Source organism: Colossoma macropomum, unplaced genomic scaffold, assembly GCF_904425465.1.
Source record: "Colossoma macropomum unplaced genomic scaffold, Colossoma_macropomum, whole genome shotgun sequence".
In the NCBI taxonomy this organism is placed as follows: domain Eukaryota; kingdom Metazoa; phylum Chordata; class Actinopteri; order Characiformes; family Serrasalmidae; genus Colossoma; species Colossoma macropomum.
In genome coordinates, this window is record NW_023494792.1 from 27,291,025 (window position 1) to 27,308,971 (window position 17,947).

Below are 17,947 nucleotides of genomic sequence, written 5' to 3' on the forward strand. Positions count from 1 at the left end.
AATGTGTACCAAAGTAAATTTAATAGATTTGTAATTTCCTGGGTATTTCAAATTCTAATGCTTCTCTTCTACTCAAGAATATTTGTGAGGAAAGTAATCTGTTTTACTCAGTAACATTTTAGTTGCTATCGTTTAGTTTTCCTTTCTTACTTGTTCTTTTTTGTGCTTAATTTCATTGTGGTATGGTGGTGACAGCACCTGTACTGGTTTGATTGATTTTGTTGAAAATGTTTTCCCAAAGCTTCTTCTGTCATTTCATCCTGTAGTTCCCATTTTAACCAGAAGATGGGGGAAGATACATCCCCACAGTATAAACAACATATATACATGTTAAACATAAACAACGTATATACAGCTTTCTCAAATCCCATTTAATGAAGATTATATAATTGGATATATAAAAGTAGCACATTAATACCACACAAAAAAGACCCACTGTGTGATGAGAGTAAATGAGAGACTATTTTCCTGTGCAGTAATAAAGTTCTTATTTTGTACATTGACTGGGATACTACAGTAGTAATAGTTAAACAGTCATAAATGCAGTCAGTTATATTGAAAAAAGTATTAAAAGTAGAAAAGTATCATTTTAAAGATATTTACCTTTTCAAACGCATCAACAAATAAACATTGCTACAAATCACATGCACAAAAGGAATCTGAAGTATCTTAAAACATTGTACTCAGCTTTTGTATTGCTGCTTTCCTGCTCTTGTGTTCTTCCGGGAGTAGGAAATAGGGTTGACGATTCATGACATTCAGGCCTCTGTAGTTTATGTTAGTCACTACCTACTGCACTAGAAGGTGTTTCTTTCCATATACCCAGCACATTTTGACATCAGGACAGTGGAGAGTAAGATATAGCTTTTATCCCGAGTTTCAGCTGATATGCTTCAAACATCATTAGAACCATAAAATAAACTGAATTTAAATGAACAAAACTGTTGTTAATTACGATGATTATTCCCAATTATATTCTTAATGAGAACAGCAGCTAACACTTCAAATGAGCACTCATAACACATTTAAATGTGCCTCATATCCTGTATATTTATGAAATCTGACATCAGCAACTGCAGAAGGAACTGTGCTTGTAGCTGTCTACACATGCACTCATGCATATCTCTGTATGATATAAGAAAGCTGTATATCATAAATGTTTTATGATCTCTAGTGTACGGACTTTAACAGGCCCATATCATGAAAAACCTAATTTTCCTTAAAAATAATAGTATGTAAACACTGTTATAAGTTTCACTTTATATATGAAAATTAAGCAGCAAAAATAGCTTTTTAAAAAATATTTCTGTGACATCATGAAAATGAACACATTTACACACACTACATGGCCACACAGCACAAGTATGTGGACAGCCCTTTAAATGAGTGAGTTTTGATATTTCAGCTACACAGATCACTAGCATATGAAACTGAAGGAAAAAGAAAATGACAAAGAAAAATAAAAAAATAACATGACAAAAAGAGGGGGAGCAGCATGTTAGATGCAGGTTGGATCTGAACTGTGCACATGTAAACACTGATAACAAACACACATAATTACAAAACATATTGACCAAAGAGAAGAGAGAAATGATCAGGATCACTTTTTTACAGGATACAGTAATTCAGGGTGAATCTTACACACAGAACAAACTGTCTGTGTGTCCCACTTGAGTTTTTAGAATCGTGGAAAAGTCACCAACACTGATCTGGAACAGAAAAAACAGGGTTGGCAGTCAAAATTATTCTGATTTTAATAAAGAAACAGGTTAACTAGTGTTACAAACCTGTTGTGTGTAACAGTGTCCTGTTCACTGCCTTTATATCTCTTTCTGTCTTAAAACAGTTATATGGAAATGTTTGTTCTCCCCTGTTTCAGCTGTGCATAGTCCTGAGTTCTTTCTGTTAATTTAGAGTGATAATGACAAAATATTTCTATGTGCATTCTACACATTCAACTTAGTATAGTGACTGTTTATAACACATATTACTTAAATAAAAAAATTATTTATAAGGCATAGAACAATGTTTTCTCCTCACAGGTGGGGTTTGAAGAATTCCAGCATTTAACTGTAAATGTGTAGTAAAATTTTGCCTTCTGCAGTTATGCCTTTAAAATGTTGTGCAAGAACATTAAATAACAATAGTGGCTTTTACAGAAGAGGGAAAGGCAGTAAATTGCTAAATAAACATTACAATTTACAAGTTCATGAATGCAAATGTAAAATCTGGAAGTATCTTTAATTTTGTGCTCTGCTGAGGTCAGATCAGGTCACTGGTTCACTTTAACCAAAAAAATAATAATTTAAAAGAACTAAAGCAAGCACTTTGACCAGGAGTGACCAAACATTTGAGAAAAGCAGGACACTGACTTTCATCTGAAAGTTCTGAATGTGTGTAATTACTCTTACAGAGAACATTAGCTTTGCCTGCACTGGGCTCAGCAGTGCTCAGTCTGCTCTATTACACATTCTCACTGCAGAGATAGACTGATCAGTCTTACCCTGAGTGAGGTCACATTTATTCTGACTTCCTGTGTTTCCAGAATGTCACAGACAATAGCAGTAGATATGACTTTCTCTACCACACACTCAAACTGCTTCTCTTCCTGCAAACCCCACACCTTTACATCCTCCACACGCATATTCAGCCTGTCCTGCTTTTTCTAGACAAACAGAGAAAGAGCACTGTGTGTGAAAGCACCTATGTTTCATTATGTTAAATATGTTTTAAACATTCTATTTAAGACACTTACATTAATGAAAACTAACACATAACTGACGTCCTGAGAGGTGGAGAAGCTGATGAATTCTGGATTTGGGAGGTAAAAGAGTTTATCTACACAGTCCACTGTTGAGTTCCCCACTCTGAGAGAGACACTGAATGGCCCAGAGCAGAGGAGAGGAGAAGAATGAAACCAGACACCCTGAAAGAAAGAGAGAGAGAGAGAGAGAGAGAGAGAGAGAGAGAGCAAAAACAGGTCAAATGAAGTATAATGAAGATGATGAAAATAAAAGTCTCAGCTCTGAATGAATATACAGGTGAGATCTGTATCAGAGAGGCTCAGAAGAGTATTGTAGTTGTTTAGCTGAGCAGAGAAAAATGAGAAAAGTGTGTGCAGATACTTTACCACAGTGCTTGACTTGATGCTCATTTCTTTATCGTTTACTATGACTTTCTCCACGTACTCCAGACTGCTGCCCAGCACTTCGATCTTCCTCCCCCCACTGACCGACACAGTAAATATCACACATCAGCAGCAGGAAAAAAGAGAAAAAAATACGACATTGTGTTAAATATGTTTTTAAATGTAACTGTATGCATATGTGTAATTGTATTTTTTTTATTTAATCACAGTTACCAGCTCCATTAAATGGTACAATAATGCCTTTAAAACACTTGACCCTGACACTTGCCATGTAAGTCTTAATTTCATTACAGAGAGAAGAGGACAACTCAAAGAACAGAAAACAAGTTTTACGCAGTTAAAAACTAAAGAGCATTTCATCCTCAGAACCAGTGGGTTGAATATATTTAATAAAACACTCAGAACTTTGTTAAAACTGAAGAACTGAATTAGAAGTAGTGATTATTTTTAATGTGCAGAATGTCTTTTTTCTACCTGGCCCAGGTGTTTCTAGGCTGCAGTCCAGTACAGGTGGGCTGGGAGCCATAAGTGATGGTGGCGTTACTATGACAACGGCCGTCTTCTGTCACCACACACACCCTCACAGTTCCTTTATTTCCGCTCGGAATACTGAACTTCAGAGTGTCAGTGGAGCGCTCCAACACTGGAGTCCTGGAAACATTAGATGTATAATTACGAATGTTAGTACATACGACATCTCCAAAATGGCAACTTTTCAGGAGAAATCAAAGAGCAAAAATATGCGCCAAGGCCAAAATATAATGGTTTTTACACATGGTCTTGGGCTGGTCAGTGTCCAGATTTAAACTCCTTATAGAGAATATTTGATCTCCCATTAAACACAAACTAGTTTATCAATGCTTTTCTATGGTTTGAAGCCGTCAGTGCTGAGTGGAATGACGACACTGACTTTTCTTTCTGTAAAAGGCTGTCTGCAAATTAACCGCATTTGAAGTAATCAAAGAGAAAAGCAAGTTTGCATGTGAGTATATATATATATATATATATATATATATATATATATTATATGTGTGTGTGTGTGTGTGTGTGTGTGTGTGTGTGTGTTTGTTGTGTACATGTCTGACTAAGCACATACTCACTCTTTTAACTCGCACTCCTTAGACCCCTGTAAGCGAATTTTCACAACCGTATCCAGATTTTTCCCCTTTATTATGGCATTGTTTTTGCCATAAAGTGAGACTTGGTTAGGCAACATGGAAAGGATCTCTGGCTGATAATTAGGACAAAGAAAGAAGAATTTAGACAGTGACTATGAAATCAATAGCAGGATCATTCTACTATTGTGGTGGCAATTAGGATACGAATGTTAATAATTAAATTTAAGTGTAAAACTTATGTCGTTTATACTGATCGGTATAATTGTATCACCACTAATTGTAACACCACTGACAAAATGACTAAAATGTGAGCTTTTTTAAAATATAATCCACTGCCACTATAGTTTCAGTCACATTATATGTAGAAAATTAAAAAGATTGCATTCATGTAATTTTTTATTTTAACTTCAAAATATGTTATTGTTTCATGTTTAACTGCACACCGAATGAGCCATGTCACATGATCATTTAAAATCAGCTGGATTTTAATGATTTGGAACACTTGATGGGTCTCTACAGATGATATAAGGATACTTAAATTATTGATAAACTCTCTGATGATACTTGAATATCAACAGCATTATGGTTAGGGTTAGGCTTTGGAGTATGTGTGTAGGTTTTGCCTTGAAGTTAAGGTTAGGGTTAGGTTTAGGCTTAGATTTAATTGAATCTATCACACTTCAAGTTCCGTTGCATTTAATAGACATTTATCTGAAGTTAAAACCACACTGTGCATCTACAAAGCATCTACCATGGACCATCAAAATAAATGTTACCAATGAATTAACTGTTATGGCACATTGCACTCATTTACACTAAAACTACTTAATTCCAAGTAGGTTACGTATACTTGGATATAAAATGAACATCCAGGAAAGGCCAAGACTTTAATGAGCGAGGATGGGTTTCACCAAAAATTCACCATCAGTTTAAAAATAATGTTCCTCAGTAAACAATTGCAAGGATTTTAGGCATTTCACCCTGTACAGTGCATAATATCATCAGACGTTTCAGGGAATCCAGAGAAATCTCTGTGCAGAAAACACAAGGCCGAAGACTACAGTCGAGACCTTCAAATCCGTCAGATGGCAATTCGTTAAAAACTGGCATGTTTCTATGACGGATATCGCTGCATGGGTTCAGAAATACTTTGAAAAAAGATGTCAACAAACACTGTTCGTAGCTGCATCCACAAATGTGCTATGCAGAGCAGAAGTCATATGTGAACAATGTTCAGAAATGCTGCTGACTTCTCTGGGCTCAGGCTCATCTGAAATGGACTGATGCACAGTGGAAGTGTGTATTGGGCCTGAGTCAACCTTTTAGATGTTTATGGAAATAATGAATGTTGTGTCAAAGGCTAAAAAAGAAAAAGACCATCCAGATTGTTACCAGCATACAGTTGAAAAATCAGAGTCTATTGCGGTATGGAGGGAATTAGTTGATAACTTGCATGTCTGTGAAGACACCATTAACACTAAACACATTTTGGAGCAACATATGCTGCCTTTTAGTTGCTGTTTTTTTGTTTTTTTTCAGGGGCATCCATGCTTATTTCAATATAACAACACCAGGCCACGTTCTGCACATGTTGTAATAGCATGGCTATGTAATCAGAGAGAGTGCAGGTGCTAGAGTGCTGTCTGCACTCTCCCATTGAAAATGTGTCTTCTTAAGCTCAAAATACAACAACAAAGGCCCTGTATGGTTGTAGCTAAAGATTTGTATAACAGAACAATAGCAACAAATTTTGCTTTCAAAACTGGATGAGCTTGTGTCTTCAGTCCCCAAATGATTGTTAAGTGTTGTTAAAAGGAAAGGTGATATAACACAGTAGTAAACATGCTCCTGTCTCAACTCTTTTGGAATGTGTTGCAGGCATCAAATTTGGAATGAGTGTGTTTACAACAGACAATAACATTCATAGAGTAAAACATCAGATATTGTGTTTCTGTGCTGTTTTCAATTTAATACAGACCAAAGAGAATTTACTAATTGCTGCTTTCTGTTTTAATTAGCGTTTCACATTCTGTTCCAACTTTTTTGGAACTGGTGATATACATGGGTAGGACAATACGGTCTCTGTACAGTCTCTGTACAGCCTACTGTAAGAAGACAATTTTAAAAATCAACATATTTACATTTATACTTCACAATGTTATTCAGTCAAATACAGTAGAGTTGGCATATGCAGGCTTTGGTGGCATTTTTAAATGAACTTGGTTTCAGTTAATTTTTTATGAGGACAAGTACGAGTGAAAGAGCATGGTATCAGACAGATACTTGCTACCAGTAACAGTATCGATGCATTCATATTCAAAAGGCCAGAACTCTTTTACCTAAACAAACTCCACTCTGCACAGCTTCCCTTTTAAATCTCAGCTCCCCGCTGACAGAAATAGCTCTCATTTCTACTAATATTGTGGGTAAATTCACTTACTGTGTACTTCTCAGAAAAGAATTCTTTACATGCATCCTACAGAGGAGAGAAAAGTGGTTAAAATGTTTGTCTTAAATCACACTGGATGCTGTAAAATGTCGCTCTCTTAGACTTGATATTTATACTGACACTGCAAGTCTGAGAGATTGACATTTTACAGCATCCAGCACATGGTAAACAACTTATTAATATGAAAAACTGCACTGAGGAAAAATGTTTCACTCCAGTATATGTGCCCACATACTGACTACTTCCTGTGCTGTTGTCTCTGTGAATAAAAGTGCAGAACATTCACTCTTCTGTCTCTCTGCTCCTCACGGTGAACTACATCTATAGGGCTTGGGAATGTGATGTCATGCTGGAGTGACTTAGGGATGATCCACCATTGTGGAAGAATTAGCCTGTATAGGCTGGTTCAGAACAGTTAATGAATCCTCATTTTCTACCTGCTTTTCTTGATTTTGGCTGATCTGAAGCCTGTAGTCTCACTAAATATGTTTGCAGAGCTGACCAGCATGAATCTACATGACAAACAGATCAAAGATCACAACAAGAAAAGAAGACAGGAAAAGAAGTTTCACTCGACTAGTCAGACATAGCTCTAGTTAAACAGCACATATGAAGTTAAACAACACATCTGAGATTTAACAGAATAAAACCTTTAACATTATTTAGTGAATATCACATTTGGAATCTAAGCTAACTAACTCTTCACAAATGCCACATTGGTGCCAGAATGTAACTGCAGCACCATTTAAAGTGAAACGGAACGCTGGAATAAGAAGCAAATGTCAGCATTGTGGTGAGGTATGCATTGATACTACCACTAAGCCTCCATGTTACCTCCACTTTGGGTCTCGATTCTCTCAGAATCATAAGGCGGAAGTCCAAGTCAAAGTCTGAGGCATTGGTGTTGAAGACAAAGTCCAGTCACAAGTCTTTCTTGATTTTCTTGAGTCGAGTTTCAAGTCATCAAAGTCCACACCTCTGGTCTATATACACCATGAACTCACCTGTATGTTGTACTAATGTGTTACATGAACTCACCTGTATGTGTACCTGTAGTGCGGAACCCTGAGTCCAGCTGCAATTCTGACTAACAGGAGACCAGTGACACCCAACTGACACACACGCTGCACATCTGCATAGAAAACATACAAACACAGTCGTATGTAAAAGTTTGTGCACCCCTGGTCAAATCACATGCTTTATTGAGCTTCTAATTGAAAATAAGTTGCACATCATCTACAGTGAACACATTTCTACACATTTAAATGCACACTTACTGATTTGTTGAATTACAAGTATTAAAGAAAACATAAAATGTGACCTGTGCTAAGGTGATGGAACATTTTACATTTCATGTTTTATTTTTTCCAATATACTAACTCAATAAAAAAAGAAGTGGCCTTAAAGTGGCCCAATGTCACAAACCTAATCTGATTAAGGGACAGCTGCTTAGAGAGTTTTGTAAGAATCTGGTTCCTCTTACGCAGCATATGGTGATGTCTCTGTGATGTTTGGGCAGCTCCTCACTTTCAGGTTCTCTGTGATTTTCTGATCTCCAATAGTGACAGTTGCTGTGACTCTGAGTCCTGGACACACAAAGCAGAGTATCATATTCTGGTTACACAAGTTCAGATATAGAGAATGTGGACTCTGAATATTGTTTGATTCCTGGTGTATTGTTTGATTCACTGATGAAAATAAGTACATACAATACTGTGCAAAAGTCTTAGGCAGCCAAGAAAACTGATTAAAACTATTTATGTAGGCAGTGAGTGTCCTTTTCCCAGTAAAACACTATATAATGTAAGACAAATAAACACACACACATCATCTAAACCACTTATCCTTCTGGGTCGCGGTGGGGTGCTGGAGCCTATCCCAGCTATCATTGGGCAGAGGGCAGGATACACCCTGGACAGGTCGCCAGTCCATCACAGGGCAGACAGACAGACATACACATTCACACACCTAGGGACAATTTTAGCATGTTCAATTGGCCTGTGGGAGGAAACCCACGCAGACACGGGGAGAACAGGCCAACTCCACACAGAAATGACCCTGGTCACCCAGCTGGGAATCGAACCTAGGCCATTCTTGTTGTGAGGCAACAGCGCTACGCACTGCGCCACCGTGCCGCCCAACATAAATACAGTAAAAAGTTAAAAGACTTATTATTAAAAGTTAAGTGCTCTTCAGCGATCGAGAAGTCAAGAGTGTCTTTTGACACTGTCCAAAAACGAACAAAGAAACAAAATTGGAGAAAGCAAAAGCATTTAGGTGGTTTTACCTGTTGTAACTTTAAAAAAAAAAAACTTTTAGTGTGAGTAAATGTAAACAGATTTTATTTGAAATAATTTCTTTCAGACCATTAATCATGAATTTTTCACACAATGTAAATGGCAGCTGCTGTGTTTACAGGATGTAGAAAAAAATTGAGATTTTTTTCTGGAGAGTGATGATTCCATCGGCAGCACCTGATTCGATTTAATGAAGGACTGATTAGCTGAAGCAGGTATTGGATGGTAACTGTAAATATTGGACTTTTTCAAGGAGAGATCTGGACATACTTTAGCTAACACTCACACACAAAATAGCTATATTTTTTTATTTGTATTTATTCTAATATTAGCATTTTTTTAACAATTTTTAAAATTTGTAACTAATTTCTTTCTAGATGCCTAAGACTTGCACAGTACTACACATGAATTCAGACCATTCACTTTAAGATCATTCACTCCATTCACTTCCTTAGTGTTCTTACTAATTGAGCTTTATTATGCTATTTAAGTGGTGAGCAGGCCTAGCGATCTAATTTATACCCTGCTGCAGGGAAAGTACACCTTCTTTAGAAATGGACTCTTGTCACTGTAAAGTAGACAATGAACTCTGAAAGTTCTGAAAACAATCATAAGCCAAACTGAGATTGCACCGACCTTCAGGAGGCAGATGTTGGCTGGAGAAACTGCAGGAGCAGCTGTTTGGTGAAACTAAGGTCAGGTTGTCACACAGATCCACATTCCCTGCCTTAATGCTGCATTTTAATGGAGGACCTACTGTGCCCTGTGCTGTCAGGTAGAGACTCAGACTGAGCTGAATGAGAACAACACAGTAGATAAAAACATATAAAAATAGGGCTAAATTCAAGATAAATCATTTTGACGTATCAATTGAAAACATAATATCAGTTACCTTTCCAGAGACTTTGGCCACCTGAAATGTGATCAGCTCCTTCTGAAAAAAGTCTTCAGGAATGGGGATCCAAATGGAGTTGGAACATTCATCCTTGGTGGAGCACCTAGAATGACCCAAAGGAGAAAAAGAATCACATAAGACAAGAAATGAGCAACTGCAATTTATTAGGTGTAATGTTCTTGCTAAATGACGTTTTGTTAAATGTAAGTTTTTAAGTTTAGTAAAAAGAGGTGGGTATTAACTAGTTCTATTTACTCAAATAAAATTTTGTACAAATTTAGATTTGTACATTCCTGAATATTTTAAATGATGATTTTCTTTCCGTCTACTAAAGTATATCTGTGAGGAAAGGAAACTTCGTTTTACTTTGCATGCGAGTCAGTAACATTTAATTACTAACTCCTTTTTAGCGCTTAATTGCATTCTGTTATGTTGGAGAAAAGCATCTGTACTGCTTTGTGATTGGTCACATCTTTGATTTCTAATGATTATCATTTTACTGTAGAAACTTCAGTTTCTATGCTGATAGAGGCAAAATGGGCATGTATTTAAAAAATTCCCAGTTCCAACATTAGATATGTTGTCTTTGTACTATTTTTAATTAAATGTAGGGTTTGAATTATTTGCACATCAATGCATTTTGTTTTTATGTACATTGTGCACATAAAAATGAGAATGAGTATGAGTGAAATGAGTAACCACTGAGTATATTACAACCAAATATCCTATTACAAGCAATTTCATGTTAGTGCTGTCATGGGTTACAGTGTGACAAAAGCACAATTCACTTCAGTTGTTATCGTCCCATATAGTCCCGATACAAATTCAGAACACTCTAAATATCTTTAGCTGAGGGCATCTTTTCTTTACACTGTCTTGATCTGATGTCTGTGGCTAGCAAAAGAGAGAGTGTAAGTGAAAAATGCACGACTGCAAAGAAGTAAATCTACTACATAAGAAAATCACTCATAAGAAAGCAAACCCAGCCTGAGCCCAAAGTTGTATATAAAATATCAGCTCACAGCCCAAGCTAGTATTTTGTTGGGCCAGTCAGGCTTAGATCAGGAAGCACAACTCTAAAATGTTTATCACAATTACCCAAATGAAATAGCTTGTTTTATTTCTTATTAAGTATTGTTTCTAGTTTGGATTATGAAGAATTTTACTGAATGGCTATTTAGCAAGTATCAGTAAAACAAATAAATAACTATAGAAAATATGTTTCTCTCTGTTATCGGGACATTTGAGAGATGTTTAAGAGATGGCTGGTGAGAGGAAATGTGGAGAGGACTTTAATAAAGGCATTACTGAGGAAACATCTCTGGTTTTGACAACTTTTTTATTTTCCGAAAATTATATGCATTCTTTGGATATTATTTTATTGTTTGTCTGCTGTTATTAACAGAAGCTTGGGCTGAAAGAACATATATCAGACATTAAAATAGACAGATTATGCAGACAGTACAGCGCTGTCTAATCAGACCAAACAAAAAAAAGGTTAAATAGGTCCGGACGAAACTTAAAAAAACTTAAAATAGGTCTGGACCAAACCAGGTAGATGTGAAAGCACCCATAGTGCAGTTCAAGTGAGAATGCTGTCATCCGAACTCTGGTACGGGTGATTTTAAGTGTGAACGCAATATAGAGCAAAGATGTCTAAATGGACCAAAGAGAGAATAACCTTGGTCTTCTCACTGTAGAACTTCTTTGGTTCGAGGACAACATGAGTTTCTGGTGCTGTTTTGATGCCTGCATGTGTTTAATCTTCCTGAGCTCTTAACAGATAGTTTCCATTTTAAAACGAGCCTCAGGCGTGTTTGAAGTCATTATAAAATCATTCTAAAACACTAGATATACACATTTGGCTGCACACATAGACAGAACTGTTTGGTGCGCATTATCACAGTCTTTGTACATCGTAAAATCTGCCCAGTCAGTTTTTTTGACTACATCTTTTTTTTCTTCTACCATCATAGCAGTGTAATGCATGGTCAATTGGTAGTTTTAACAGAATATTGTTTTTAGAATTACAGGCCCTGCTTCTCTTAAGCTGTGGCCACCCACTCTTCACACCCTCACCTTCCTTTTTCCATCCCACGCTGATGCACGAGGTATATCTGCGAGGGGATTGCTAAAGGTCTAATGCTACCTGACCGTTGCTCTGTGAAAGTTCTTATGCAGAATAAAATGATGCAGATTCTGTCATTGTTCCGCAGAGTAGGGCTGAGTCTGGGTTACATAAAGTAGAAAAACAGATGCAGTGTGTAGTTTGAGAGGTGTGAGAGGCATGAAGAGGACAGCAGAGGAACCTACTTGTTTGTGGTTACACACCAGCCACAGGAAGGGTCCTGAGAAGCTCTGCAGTCTGTCAAAGTGCTGTATATACTACACTGAGACACTGCTACCCGCCTGATCTACAACACACACACACACACACACACACACACACACACATACATACCATTTCCTTAAACTGTTGTTTAGTCATGCAATCAACTTTCACACCTTGAGCATTGCCTCCTGGATAAACCTCATTTATTATTTATACTTATTTCCAGACAGCAGTGGAAATAGGTATGACTATTTGCACCAGATATGATCACTTACTTTATTTGATTCTTTCCAAAAATCCATATTTTTGTGTGACATTTCAACACTGTATATGTCAGGAGATGATAGGTGTGTAGGCCTAAATCTCTATTCGAGCTGGATCGGTTTTGCCAGAGGAGGTCCGGTAATGTAATTTGCGATTACATCTGTGATTTGTGGCCAATTCATACGTGATAAAGGGTCTCCATAAATTCCCCAAGTTACAACAAATAGCCTGGGTTGAAACGACATTGCACAGATGTTTGCCTCAACATTATGTGACAGGCGCCACACTTCTTAACAATAACAACACGTTGTGCGGCTAAGCGTCAAATAAGCTAGCATTACCAAAAACGTGGATTTCAGTAGTTCGTCATAAACCTGAGGATTAATGAACTGGGTTAAATTAAGCTCCGTTGTAGCTGTTAGCTTTGCGTTCAGGTCACAAAAAAGGAAAATAAAGGGAGGTGCTGTTTTCTAAGAAGCTGAAAATGAGTCGCCGGAATGTACCTGCTGCACCATTTAAGATGGAACAGGAAAATTCCAACAAGAAGCGAATAGGAAGCTGACTTCAGCCTCAACCATTTTCCATTACCCACTTTTGTCATTACATCACTGAGATGTTGATTCGAAAAGGACTAGTATAACTGTGGAGTTCTGAGTTTGGCGAATTATAGGAGTTAATTCCCTCTGGAATTATTACTTAGCAGACATGTAAAAACTACAGACATGGCAGATCCACACCTACTGGATTAAAATCATGGTGCTCATCAGTAATGACTCAAATTACACCACGTCCCCATGTAATACTGATCCAGCTCGAATGGGACTTAAGACTCACCTGATTTCTCAAAGCTATGTAGATGTATGTATGATCCACTGGGTCAAAGTGCATTCTGGGAAACACCATCCTGCCATCATCAGAGCTGTACAGCAACGTCACACAGCCAGAATTAAAAGCCTTGTCCAGCACAATCTGGAAACACATAAAAAAAAACAATATTCCTTTGTAATAAAATACATTATGGTATGTTTTGTATAGCACCCAATAGTAAGACTGGATACAGTGATCTCTAAATAATGTTTAAAAACTCATAAATATTAAACTAAATAAAGAAAACAATTATGTGTAGAAGAGGTTTAGGAGAAATACAGAAAAAGTAAAGAAAATCGCATGACAGAAAGAGAGAGACAGAGAGAGAGAGACAGAGAGAGAGAGAGAGAGAGAGAGAGAGAGAGAGAGAGAGAGAGAATCATATTCTATTATGTATTAGAAGATGGACAGAAAGTCTGACCTTCATCAGTTGTCCATTTGCAGTTCCGATGTAGAGCTCAGTCCAGGATCCTCTCTTTTCTGCTGCTACAGATGACATTGAACTGTGTTTGAGCACCACAGCACGAGGACTCAGAGCATCACCTCCTTTCTGCAGAGACCAGAAACATGTTGAGAGAAAGAGATGACAGATACTGATCTACAGATTCTGATTTTAGAGGCTGAGTGACATGAAGCATAAAGTGCAGATCATTTAAATATAAATCATAAATTATAGTTTATTTACTAGCAGTTTCTCACCTGAGCTGTGCAATGTGGTCTACAGCTGAAATATGAAGGTACTCGGTCTCTGAGCTGACTGAGGTCGTAAATGGCCAAAGCAGTGTTCTGGGGGTCGTGCGCTTCTTGCGCAGTGAATATTCCCGCCCAGAGAAGAGGAGATCCAGAGGAGAGAACTGCAGAGGAGGATAAGAGCTTTTTACGGTCTTTATCATCACAGCACTGTAGCACTGCACCTTGTAGAGATCTGGTCATTTCTGTTTTACTGCGGCTGTTCTTCATCCTTAAGACCACCACAGCTGGACCTGTTCCAGACTTAACGTTCACCAGCAGGTACGAGTGAGAGGGAGGAGATGATTGGAAGCCGTCAATCCACTCAGCATCACTCTGTGGAGAAATGCTGGCTTCGTTTGAAGAGGCTACTTTAGAGAAAATTCCTCCTGACTGAGAGTCCAGAGTGTTCCGCAGAGACACTCCTTCATCATCGGAGATACAATGATCAGAAATCTTTTCTCTGGCAACCAACATATAAGTTTCTTTACCTTCATCAAAATCTACAATAAAAGAAACAGATGATTTATTAACAGATGGTCCGACCGACACATCCTCCCTGTAGAGACTTCTGCTGATGTCGTTGATGTCCAGGAGTTCACAGTATCCACAGTCAGAGGTTCCGCAGGTTATCAGGGTCTTATTCGCGTCGAAAGGCAGTAAAATATTAACTTGGTGATGTGTGTGGTCAGATATGTCCTTGTGTTTTTCCTCTACTAGATCGAGCCTCATCTGGAGGAGCTGAGAGTCGGTGACGACGAACACTTTCCCGTTTCCAACAGCAAAGTTCCTGATCTCTCCTTTAACGCTGAACTCCGTTAAGGAGGAAACAGCGCTTTGGAATAAGAGCAGCATTCCCAGATAAACAGTCCTCATCCTGCAGGTCTGAGTGGAGCTCAAACTCAGACAGAGTCAGTCTGATCTACATGTGGAGCTGAGAGAAGATCAGGACTAATGTCTGCAGAGCGTCTCTGCTCTAAGTGGATGGAGGTGAGAACTTCCGCGTTCAATGTGTTTGTAGCTCATCCTCACATCATTAGTATCAGACTGAAGTGATACAGCTGCTGAGCTCTTTAGTGCAGAGTTTAAATATTGATAACAAGCTTTTTCAGCTCTGAGTTCTGTTTCTCAAAACTCTACACGGTTCAGTAACACCCTGAGGACCAAACCATGATCTGTTTATTTTATTTTATTTTATTTTATTTTATGTTATTTAAATACAGAATGCACTCAGTGAGCACAATTTCCCAAATTATTTAATTCTCTTCTCACTCATTCTCAGCCTTTTTTCCTGTAGCCCGTCATAAAACTGTTACACTGAAGTCCAGAATCTAACATGAAAATAACCTGCATATTAGTGTGTGAAATCACCAAATAATGATAATGGTTACAGAGAAAAACTGCTGATTAAACTGCTGATGAAATGAAATCAGCCAATCAAGGCTGATTTCTGTCTCAGCTGAGGTCCTAAACAGGTGTTGATCATATAAAAAGGGGTCACCTCTGGAGTTATTGTGTTAATAATGAACCCAGCACTGTGTATAAACAAGAGAGGACATTATCTGTGATGTGGACGAGAATAAAGAGTGGACATTATCTCTGATGTGGACGAGAATAAAGAGTGGACATTATCTCTGATGTGGGTGAGAATAAAGAGAGGATTTTATCTGTAATGAGAACATGTGGCCAAATGATACAGACCAGGTGAGCATTATTTTTTTCTATTACTTAATTCGTTTCTATATAGTGGATTTATCATTCTGTTGTGTTTTTCTGCTGCAATGAGTTTGGAAAAGTGAACTAGGCACTGGAAAATGCTTTTTAAGTGGCCGTATAAAACAGTAATCATAATGATGAGTATTAAACATGCTTCACTAGATGTGATCTTGGATGAGCGACTCAGATTTTCCACACCATTAAACAGGATTCAGGTAAAACTCATGGAAGCTGATTCTGATCATTATATGACAGCACTGATGATGTTTATGACTTTTGCAACTTCTTTGTTCTTTCACGGTTCAGTGCTGCTCCCCAGTGGTGCAACTCAGAATGTCTGTTTGTCCCTCTGTCTGTCTGTCAGTCTCTTTTTACGGTTTGCAGGCATTTTTAGTGTGAACATGTGAACATAACAGAATAAAGCCAAGAGAGCATCTTCAGAGTGATTCAGATCAGCAGAGATTGAGGATTATTTTTTCATTATGCTGTAAATGTCTATGTGATTGTTAAACCCATATTTTCTCATATAGAAAAACAATGTTTTGAAACAAATTTCTAATATATATTTTTAGAATAATACAAATATTTGAAATTGGCCCAAAAAATGTCACCCACATCTATAAACAAATATTTTAAAAATAACTGTTAAAATCTATTATTGAATGTCTGTATATGAAGAGTAATGAATCAAAGACAACAATAATTTGATGTAAACATGTTTTATTAGTAAAGTTGTAAGAAACTGCTCTGTATTTGTTGTAATTTCTCATTATGAGTAAACAGTTGAATGTGCTAAATGTTTCTCATAGTTCTGCTTCTAAATCAGTTGAACAGTGTTGAATATTGAAGTGTTTTCTTCAAAACATATCATAGTATTTTTTTAGAAAACAAACATTTCCACTGATATTCAAGAATATATTGCAATGTAAATAATCCATTCAGATATGTGTGTTTATTTATAGATAGTATAGAACATTTATCACATATTTTCTGTGTTGTAAATATGTATTTTTCTGCGTGGGTTGTATTTGAGTCATTTGCTCATTTCATCCTGTAGTTCCCATTTTAACCAGCAGGTGATGCTACACACCCACAGTATGAACACTTACAGCTTTCTCACGTCCCATTTCTTTGAGATCATCCACACTCAGTGAGCTGTATGACAGAAGATAAAATGTCTGACATGAAGCCACACAAAAATGAACTCAGTGTGATGAAGGAGAGTGAGGTGAGTCTCCTGAGCTTTAAGGTACATATTTTAACGTTTACTTTGTCACTAAATGAAATGTTTCCTACTGACAGCTAATCATGAAAACAATTAATGAAGCAGAAGTATGTTAATGATATTCATCAAAACATCAGCAGGTAACCGCGTTACAGATCACGTTCACACACAAAGGAACCTCGAGGAATTGGATGTTTTGTAATGTGGCCACATTGTTCAGACAGAAATAAACATCGACAGGAAGTCAAACTCTTACACAGCTGGTTCACTGCTTTCCTGCTCTGGTGTGAGGAATTAGAGATCGAGATCATTGACACTGAGGCCTTTGTTTAAATTAGAAACTACATGAAGTATTTTTATCTGTGGAAGTTGCAGTGAAAACTTTACATTAATCTTAATTTGAACACTCGTGTCATTTATACCTACTTTAAACTCTGTGTAGCTGTCCTGAATGTTTCCATCAGCACATAACACAGTATCTGTGTAAACGCCTACAACGAGGTTAAATGCTGTGTCTGACTCACTGAAGATCTGCTGATAAAGACAATTTCATGATGCTTAAATAAGTAATTCACACAGAAATGGATAAAATTAAAGGAGAAGGTGAAAAATAATGACAGATAAAGAAAGATAATGACAAACTGCGAAAGAACAGTTAATAAAGCGCTCTATATTTTTGACTGAAATGTGATCGTGGTTTTGGTATGGATAAGTCTGTATAGTCATCTCTCCATATCTGAGAAAAACACCGTTTTCAGATCAAAAATGTCCTTCATCTCAGATGTTCAGCACAAATCTAAAAATAGAGAAGAGCTTCGTTCAACTAAGGTCCGTCAATCTTTTGTTCGTTCAATTTTTCGTTTCGAATTTCATTCAGAAACTGGACTCTCGACATTTAACGGGGTTT

At 37.3% G+C, this 17,947-nt stretch overlaps 1 protein-coding gene across 1 annotated transcript; it reads right to left on the reverse strand.

Annotated features, from left to right (window-relative positions):
* Nucleotides 1–1,482: 1,482 nt before the first annotated feature.
* On the reverse strand, nucleotides 1,483–14,975 carry LOC118811163 (plexin-C1-like). The gene is made up of 15 exons (XM_036575337.1): nucleotides 14,070–14,975; nucleotides 13,792–13,920; nucleotides 13,338–13,472; nucleotides 12,221–12,321; nucleotides 9,905–10,010; nucleotides 9,649–9,805; nucleotides 8,199–8,301; nucleotides 7,754–7,847; nucleotides 6,707–6,742; nucleotides 4,249–4,379; nucleotides 3,623–3,799; nucleotides 3,131–3,227; nucleotides 2,756–2,926; nucleotides 2,504–2,665; nucleotides 1,483–1,709 (listed from the first exon to the last, which is right to left on the reverse strand). Exons 1-15 carry the CDS (start codon nucleotides 14,973–14,975, stop codon nucleotides 1,638–1,640), a joined length of 2,577 nt encoding a protein of 858 aa, XP_036431230.1. The 3' UTR covers nucleotides 1,483–1,637.
* Between the last annotated feature and the right edge of the window lie 2,972 nt (nucleotides 14,976–17,947).

Bases quoted from the DNA above. Each gene is read 5' to 3' on its own strand.
- LOC118811163 (XM_036575337.1), bottom strand. From the start codon at position 14,975: ATGAGGACTGTTTATCTGGGAATGCTGCTCTTATTCCAAAGCGCTGTT. The intron at 4,380-6,706 runs GTAAGTGAATTT...CCTAATTATCAG, and splicing joins TCTTTTCTGAGAAGTACACA to CCAGAGATCCTTTCCATGTT. The intron at 3,228-3,622 runs GTAGAAAAAAGA...TGTGTCGGTCAG, and splicing joins CCTAGAAACACCTGGGCCAG to TGGGGGGAGGAAGATCGAAG.